Consider the following 9,355-nt stretch of genomic DNA (forward strand, 5'->3'; position numbering starts at 1 on the left):
TGCCCGCCCCTGTTCTAGCCCGTAGCATTGGCTATGCAGAATGTACACCACTCCTCCAATTGCTGACGAAAATACCACCAGAAAGAAGATGCCGCAATGGAGCGGGTGCTCTGAACAAGAGAGTAAACTTCGTCATAACTTCACAACGACATTTCAATAGCGTCGCCTATCGACACAAACATAAGAATAACGCGATTTTGGTGACGGATTCAAAATATCCATAGGCAGATGTGACAGCGCTGCTACGGGGATAACTAATAGTTGAGGTTGTAAATGTGTACGTAATTACAAGCATTGTTAGACGCAAAACATGTCTCTGTTTATATGTTATCATTTTCCCTTGCGGCATTAGTTCTTGTGATGGGTAGTCGCTTCCAGAAAAACACACTTTTCTTGCTTGTAAATCAAATAAATTGTATTTAAATGGTAATTTTACAGCTTCAACAAATATGCGTTAGATACGACGTGGTTGTGAAGCTAATTTGCAATATTTTCGTGACACGTACCACTCTCAATGGAACACCGCCTGATAGCTGTCATTGGCCACACGATGTTGAGCTCTATATATTTCCTATTGTGTCGCAAACCTTGACGGTTTGGAAATTACCTGTTTATATCGTTTCTTTTTGATGTTGTTCCGATAGCAAAAGTTTCCAATCGTCGCGATAATTTTGCCGGTGAACCAGTCAAAAGTCGAGTGTTTGACCGATCAATTTTTATTTATTCAGTCAATATGACATCATCACAGTAGACTGACTTACAGTGTTCGAATATGCACGATTTCTGTTGTCAAAAGTGAACCAACAGCAGTTTATCTCATTTTTGTACTTGTGGATCATGAATATTTTATAGCGCCAAGTGACCTAGCTGAGCGTTGGTTACATAAATGCTGTTATCAAGATTCTTCATAATCTGTTTGTTAATGTTTTGGATTTTATGATACCATAAAACCGAGGTTTCAAACTGTTCATGGTGGGATGATGGTATCTACCGAGACAGTTTTTCTCGTTGAACAACAAAAACTCCGAAGTCTTTATATATGTTACAGCGGTAACGAAAATAACCGCTCGTCTCGAGTCACTATAATTGATTCTCCACTAGGATTCGAGGAGTCGTATCATTGTGTCTTGCGCAATTGATAACTTGACCGGCATGATAATCATAGTTGTTGCCGGGATAGATAGGCATCGCGTGTTGTACAGTCAACGAACCGTAAGATAATGATGACACAAAAGCCCCGAAGAAATGACGATGGTGTTACTATTGCCATTCGTTTATCGGCAAGCAATCTCGGTGAATGGAAATATACCACATTCGCGTGAGCGCGTGAGGAAGCAATCCAGTTTTGGAGCGGACATTAGGTTCGTATGACTTAATGCACCAATGCATCGTTAAGAAACGCTTGTCATATTGTATTTGATCTGCATCTTCATATAATGTCACGAACTGGTATTATATCACATAGCCGAGAGATCGTGCAAAGATCACGATTGTTTTTTATCGAACTAGCAAACTGGTTGGCTTATTCGATAGGGTCAAACTGACTTTATTCACCGGGACGAAAGCATTGAAGTTCGCTCCAAAAGGGAACATTGTTTTATTACATCCGAACTTGGTACAGGATCAATTCGGCCATGGTCATGCAGAAGTATCATAAATTAATTGCAATACATGTGCGCATCGTGAGATATTTCGTATTGTTCATTGATGCTGCGAACGCGTGATGATGATGTCCAAAAAAAACTTTCATGTATTTTGCAATGCGTTTGTGGTGTATATGCATTGCGCCACTATTGGCCATTGGCCAATGAATGAGTATTTATGAGCACGAAATAATACGTAATTCAAACGCTACACTGATAATACAGTAAGGTGCGCCGTTAGTAGGTCACCTCTGTTAGCAGGTGTATAGACCAATGGTTCTTAACCGGGGTCCGCGAGACCTCGAAGCTTGTAAAATGATTGATTGCCTAATTAGTATTTTTTCAATCAGGTAAATCACGAGACGGATTGGCCTCATAACTGGTGAAACTGCAAGACTCATATTACAAATATAGCCGTCGGAAATGAAATATCCTACTGTGCAAACTCATTTTAATTGATAAATTGACAGCAGCCTAATGATACCAACATATATTAGTATATGCAGATGTTTTTTCGGGGTCTGTGATAAAATAAAAAGTTCGAGCAGTAAGGTCGATCAGGGTTACTTCAAAATGTCTACAAGTTGTAAGTCTCAGCAGACTAGAGAGTAGTCTCTATAAATGGATATTTGCGATCGATTTTTTTCTGTAATATACATAACCACTATTCAAGAATAACTTTATGATGAGCTGCCAGATAGAAATCGCTACGCTGGACGTTAATTGAAAAATCTTCTTTTTTAATTTTGGTTCCTTAAGGTGTGAACGAAAGCGTTACGAGATTCGCCACCACATACCAATGTGGAAATGGAATTTCAGCCTCGTTCATATCAAATCAAAAGCGTGGGTTTTCGAGAAGCGACCACTTACTTCAATAAATGCACCTGCAAAATCGCGTTGTATTAATAAAAATCGATGCAATTTCTACGTAATCTATGATATTGTTTATAAGATTGGTCATTTTGTTGCAGTTTATTACTATCCTGCAGTTAAATTTGTCACAAGTCATATCACGGTTGCGCGATACTTGAACTAAATTTGAACGAAAACGTCAGGGGCCCGTGGGGGTCCCTGACGGCCAAACGGGGTCCACGAAGACAAAAAGGTTGAGAGCCTCCGGTACAGACTTCCCCACGTTGCAAGAGTTATGTCAACTTTATCGACAGGCGAGTTCTCTGATGATAGTCCGTCCGGCGTAACATTTCGTGGAGTGTCGAATTGACAGTAAATTGTTGCAGGCATATCATTTTCAGTATAAACCGAAATGATCTACAATTACATGCCAAACGATTGCAAATCGCGCTATGAGCGCAAAGCTATAATACGGGCTTGCATTCACGCTGCGATCGACAAACTTGCGTTAGTGAACCACCGACAGATCTTCTCTGTGAGATTTCTTCAAGGATACGGTAGGCGTTCCTTACCGCTGCATCCGTCAACTGAGTTGTTGCGAAATCCACCATACTGAGAACACGACTTTATAGTGCTAGCCGGTACGTTAATAACTTTCAAGCTAAGAAAAGACCATGATAAAGTCCTCTACTGCAGTTGTTCTCGAATAGGAGGCGCACCACCCTTGCGGGCTTGGACGAAGTTGAAGGTAGTGCGGAGCTTCGATCGACAGCCTTTTCATTGTGTGTAGATTCCTAATTTGATATTATAGAATTACCTCAGTCATAACCTCCAATGCCATCAAACTCTATGTTGCGATTGCTAGCATTCTGGAACCTTCCATACCATCAAATTATCCGTTGGAATCGCTAGCATTCTGGTTACATTTTCTGCGATACGACGATCAGCTGAGATCCACTGCTCTACCATAAGAACAGTACACGGCTTCATTTCGAGAGTACCATTACGTAAATTGCTATACATTCCTTACAAACCCACAGCAATGCAAGGAACACTACTTGCTACCGACTCCGAGTACTTTAGTAAACCAGTCGATTCATGCCCTGCGACGCCTCAGTTCATGTTTAAAAGGATCATGGTATAAAGCCTCATAGTATAAAAGCAGTACACGGTTTCATTGTAAAAAACAACAACGTAAATTGCTCGATTTCACACACTTTCACTGAATATGCGACATATACATTTTACCTATTATATAGCCGCCTAAAACGGATACATTAATAGTGCTCGAACAACATACAACGCAGACTGGTGCACAGCATCCCCCACCTTCATCGAGATAACAGCGGGTTTCCAGTTGTTGCCCATTTGTATCGGCAGTATCCCCACATTCCCACTAAACCGCCAACAGCACAGAATCCTATTACCGTGAAGCCGACGAAATAGTAAACTATAATCGGACATCTTTGCTGAGGCGGAGTCCCCGGTTCTATTTGCGGATCCCCGGGATATTCTGGCCCGTAGCATTGGGTATGCAAAATGTAGATCATTGATCCAATGGCAGACGCGAATAACATCAGGAAGAAGGTACCGCAATAGAGCGAGTGCTCTGAAAAAGACACAAAAACTACGCCATTACTAAACAACGAAGTTTTAATAGCGTCGTCCATCGAGAGAAACATTAGACCAAGATGATTATGGTGAGGGATTATAAATATCGAGAAGCAGATGTATCAGTGCTACTGCGGGAATGAGTAAAACTATAGGTTGTAAACGTGTACCTAATTGCAAGCATTGTGAGTAAAATTTTGGATAACCTGTGAAATTAGAAATTGAAACTTCGAAAACTACTGAAGCAAGTAATTTACAGTATTAGACTTGGAAGACAGGTCACATACTACATGTCATTACAAGCGGTGGTACAGGGTGGCTACTTCTGATATTGCAGGATGCATCTTCCACCGACGAAAAATGGCTATAGGAAGAGGTCGACATACGTAGTCAGCGTTGCCATTTACCCGAGAGTGTAACTGATGCTGTACCAGTTCTTGTTACCTTCAGAGGTGGTGAGCAACTTGTTACTTATAACGGAGAACAGAAGTTGCTTTTTCCCACTTGTACTGCTCACTCAAAGTGTTTTAATCAATACTACTTCCACTTAGACGTGACCAGGTTTAGCTTTTACATCATTTTGTTCTTGGGAAGTTATTTTAAATGGAATTATCATAGGAATCCTGCGAAACAGCGCCTGTATCACGATAACTTGAAGTAAGTCCGTAGGTCCCGCCTATTTGTAGTTCCATTAATAATTTTGTGTTTGTCACGATGATGTACCCTGCTATCTCGAGAAGTAGCTCATTCCGACAAACTGCGACAAAAATGGAACCTTCCGATCAGATCATCTTTTTTTAAACCATCTACTTGGACACTTTTAAATTCGTCATTTTCCATTTACACTCGATGTAGGTTGAACATGCCTACGGCTCTACTTCTGAAAATGCAGTAGATATTACTGGTGTTATCTATGGTTATACCGGACGAAGACTACTGGTTCCTGTTTGTGATCACTGATCCGTACTTATATTTTTCAGTACTCGAAAGGACGTAGAACTAACGGCGACAAATTCAAGTCGACGAGTACCGACATCGCTCAATTGACCGTCTCTGGTTACAATGACGCTAAAATTGACCGAGCTTGATAACAGCGAAGTGACCAACTCTCAAATTCGGCTTACTTGCTTTTCTCCGGTCACGTTCAAGAATTATCGTATTCCGTCTTCGCCCTCGCCCTGGCCTTTCCGCTGGTAGCTGATTCGCGGGTGATTGCGATTCCATAAGCCGATAATGCCGTTCGCTTGGTCGGGAGTTCATCGGTAGGTCGCTTCGTCTGTCACCAAGCATCAACCCACCAGATGAATCCTCGTCGGAATTGATGCCGTCATTATTTGAAGGAGTCGTGTTTCTGCTGAGGCTACGACCATGTTCGAATATCTCATCAACTAGAGCCTCTTCTTCCTGCTGAATCCGCAACTCTTCAGGGGTGGGTTCGCGCCTATGTCTCCGGTGCCGCTTTGCGCTTTTGCTGCGGGCCGCTGATTGCAGACCGCATCCTGGTGTTCCCACTTCGCTAGAGGATTGAAATTGCTCCGGATATCTAAGAGTCAAAGTCGGAGATCCACGAGGATCGCTTGGCACTTGATACAGAACAGCTGTAAGTACATACACCATAAAACAGGCTACTATCATTTGGGAATGACGCAGCAAGTAGGACTCTGAATACCGTGTGCAGTCATGAGTAATTTAATTTTAGACACAGAATGGCCAAAATTAAGTGGAGCTTATTGTGATGACAACGCCCTTTTTTACCTATAAACGGAAGATTTCGCCAAAAAATCACAACTTTGAAATCTTTGATCGTGAAAAAGCTAATTTTGACCATATTTTGAACTCGCGAATGCAAATTATGTGTTTTCGCTCATAATGTTAAGATTGTACTACTCATCTTCATTTCTGGTTGAAACTATCTTTCCTTACGAAGACATTTGGCCGGACTTGAAAACAAACATGGAAAAACTTTATTTCAACGAAATCTGGCCCTGTGAAGAATTCCGGTGGTTAGGCCTAGCATGCGCTTCTTGATATACGAACGATGCAATGGCCAAGCAGTCTTGCTTCAGTTAGGGTATTGCGGTACGTTGACCATAACACCATGGCAGCCTATTTGTTCCGTTCGACCGTTTATGATTCACAATAAGCAGTCAATCAGCCGTCTACAATGGTAGGCCTATAAAGTAAGCTGCAAAATATCAAATTATAAGTTCACCCACTGCCCGAAATCTACGATACAAACGAAATCAGGAGTTAAAAGAAATTTTATTAGTAAACAATTTCGACATTTTATTAGTAAACAATTTCGACAAGTTTTTTGACACAAAGTTACAATTTTCAACTCATTTTGACCTGTGAAAAAACAAAATCGCCCTAGTAATGACCTTACAATCGTCGCTTTCTGAAATTTTGGGAATACGTGCATCTTTCCGCCAAACTTGGAATGGGACAGTTTTTATATATTACATTTTTGAAATTTATATTTTGGAAAGTATTAAGTAGCTACAATTTTAGCGAAATGATGGTGTATCCCCACCCATGGGGCCAAAAATGGAAGGTACACGAAAATGTATCCAACTATGAATTACATCGCGGCCACAAGTGCTACACGTGCTTGCGGGCTTACCTTCCTGCATTGCTACGTGCATGCATATTTGGATAAAATTGTTGTACTCGATTCATACCGCGTATAAGTCCCGAGGTAGGTTTTGGTTTCGTATGTCATGGATGTATATTCACACTCGTAGGCCAATACCAGGGGTGATACACGGGACTGTACAACACAAGTGTATATCATTTTCATTGGTGGGATTGCCATACACCAAAAACATACCACTGAAATGGCCCCGTTATCACGATATGCTTGAAGGCTAAGCCCATTAGTGATGTTATTATTCGCTTTGCTTTGGTCGCGAAGATACAAACCGCGATAGCGAAGGTAGCTGTATCCTATATACTGAAAAATGAGCGCGTCCAGTTGAGCAAATGCACTATTTGTTAATTTCAACACCTTTCAATGGTATTCTACTTCCAAAGTATGAAATTAAAATCTTGGCAGTACAATGTAACCACCTCAATCAGCCCTTCAAGTACGAAGATCGGCATTGTTCGAACAATGGCATCGCCGCAACACAACGAACATAAGAATGGATAATTTCGTCAAGTGATGGAACATCGCCGATTTTCAGATTTTAAGGGCTGTTTTGAGGTGGTTCCATTGGCCTGATAAGATTTCAATTTGTGTTTTCGGAATCAGTAGGCTACGACACTACCTTTTGATTAAAGCCAGTTCTATCAAATTTCAGTTCTCGGGTCGACAGCTATAGCATTACCAAGTGGGCTGCTTTTATATTGCACAGCAGCAAGAGATACTGCTTACCCAAGCGTAACGACGGGTTTTGCGAGAATTGTACCTCTACCCGTATATCTCAGTAATCTACCGTCACACGTTGTTCGGTTACGGTGCCGATTATTACTGTTCTGCCTCGAGACCGGCCCGGTTGCTAACACAGATCACTCAACTATTCTGACCTGGTGCAAATGTCTCCATGTCATCAGCGTGGGTGCGTAGGCCTACTGCACTTGATCTGTCATCTCTTGAACTGCACGGGAGTTTGGGAATTTCAGGGAGTTTGCGTCGTGTCCGTCCAGGAGCACGCTGGTCATCATGTCCTTTGCAGACATGGAAATTGAACGCATTTCATATATCGGACAAGTAAAAGCAAGAGACATGGATAATATATCGATACGATATATGTGACTTATGTAGCCTAATACGTGGTTCTGTTACATAGCGAATCTAGTCAATCTTGTCAATTCACTCATGTTGTTTAATTAGAACTCCCGACATGGTTCACATTTCTTCCCATTACATATTATACCAAGGCTGCAGATGGCAATTGCGTCAAATATTTATATTAACATTAATTTCCCAAGCCCACTTTATTTAGATTCACACCCGATATATCACGTTGAAAATTTCGTTGGTATTGCAGTGACTCAAACAAGAAAGCCTCGACTCAGTTTCAATGATATGCGAATGGTGATGGAGCATGGAGGCAGTGAAAGACGGAGTTCAGGACATAAGTTAAGTAAATGTATATACAGATTAAATATATCTAAACACTAGAACCGATATAGCGATTACCAGATTGTTTTGCGATTAGAAAAAGGCATTCAAGACCTACAAGACGGAAGGACGTGTGCGCCTATCTGCATTTCAAGCCAAAATAGACATTGCACTCTTCAATTCAACATTAGAATAATCACAGCGATTTGCCGGAATTACTCGACAAGTTATCCAGAAAAAAATGTTCGTGACGCAACCACATATTTTGGAAAGTCACCATGTATAGATTATAATTGACCCTCGTGTGGAAATTATAGACTATCCGCCTATTCCTGGCGTCAATCATGCTATAGATAAAACCAAATACATCGAATATGATTATATTCGACATGGCGATTGACGAATATAGCAATATACTCACCTGCGTGTTCCATTTCTCCGCAAGGAATCGAAAATCTCACCGACTTCGATTGCTCCTGGAGATCTATTGTGTTAATGCCGGGAAACATTAGCGGTATTTTCCTCCACTCTGAATATAGAAGAGTTGGAGCTGTCAAATTGAGCTTTTCGAGCACAAGCGAAACAACCCACACAGAGCAAGCATGATGTAGCATCATACCATGGTTTGATGCTTACAGTCGCTGTGTAAATCATTGCGTGCCGTAGAGCGTGTGCTACACAGGGCAGCAGTACTACTAATATAACGGCAGCCTCATTATTGCCCACATCTGACGCTTTATTTCTGTGAATGGCCGCCAGGTTCAGTCAGTGAAATGAAACAACTATTTCGAGCTGCATCATATAATGGTAGAACCCGCATATCATCTGTCCAATATGTTACAAGAGGATCGCTAGTCAATATTCAAAATTCCACTATGGTGATGGCTCCGGTAGCATGAAGTACCCCGCGGCTTCAAAGGCTGTGCATCCACGGGTTAGAGTGCTAATTTATAAGGCAACAAAATTCATTTTACCTTCCTCGGAACTATGGCTGTCACTCTCACGCGCCTTCGCTCCATCTGGAGAAGGAATCCGTTTCTCTGCCATGTCACGAACACTCAACCACCCTTTTCCAGCTTAAAAGAAGCTATAGTTTGTCGTTCGTGTTTGATAAAATCCTTAAAAACCTTCTAAACAAAAGCAATTTACTTTACACATCGATAGACGGGTACAGCCACACACG

General features: G+C 41.4%; 1 protein-coding gene across 2 annotated transcripts; it reads right to left on the minus strand.

The window, feature by feature from the left end:
- Positions 1-3,594: 3,594 nt before the first annotated feature.
- Positions 3,595-9,355, minus strand: LOC145446508 (uncharacterized). 2 transcript variants are annotated; one of them, XM_080324836.1, is made up of 6 exons: positions 9,147-9,292; positions 8,792-8,914; positions 8,594-8,701; positions 7,635-7,775; positions 5,231-5,704; positions 3,595-4,104 (listed from the first exon to the last, which is right to left on the minus strand). In XM_080324836.1, exons 3-6 carry the CDS (start codon positions 8,679-8,681, stop codon positions 3,827-3,829), a joined length of 981 nt encoding a protein of 326 aa, XP_080180962.1. In that variant the 5' UTR covers positions 8,682-8,701; positions 8,792-8,914; positions 9,147-9,292; the 3' UTR covers positions 3,595-3,826. The 2 variants fall into 2 exon arrangements, with proteins under 2 accessions (XP_080180962.1, XP_080180955.1); XM_080324829.1 differs by lacking the exon at positions 8,792-8,914 and having other exon boundaries at positions 9,147-9,355.

The sequence above is a fragment of the Botryllus schlosseri genome, chromosome 1 (assembly GCF_051294905.1).
Source record: "Botryllus schlosseri isolate E-star chromosome 1, Bs_hap1, whole genome shotgun sequence".
NCBI classification, from domain to species: Eukaryota; Metazoa; Chordata; class Ascidiacea; order Stolidobranchia; family Styelidae; genus Botryllus; species Botryllus schlosseri.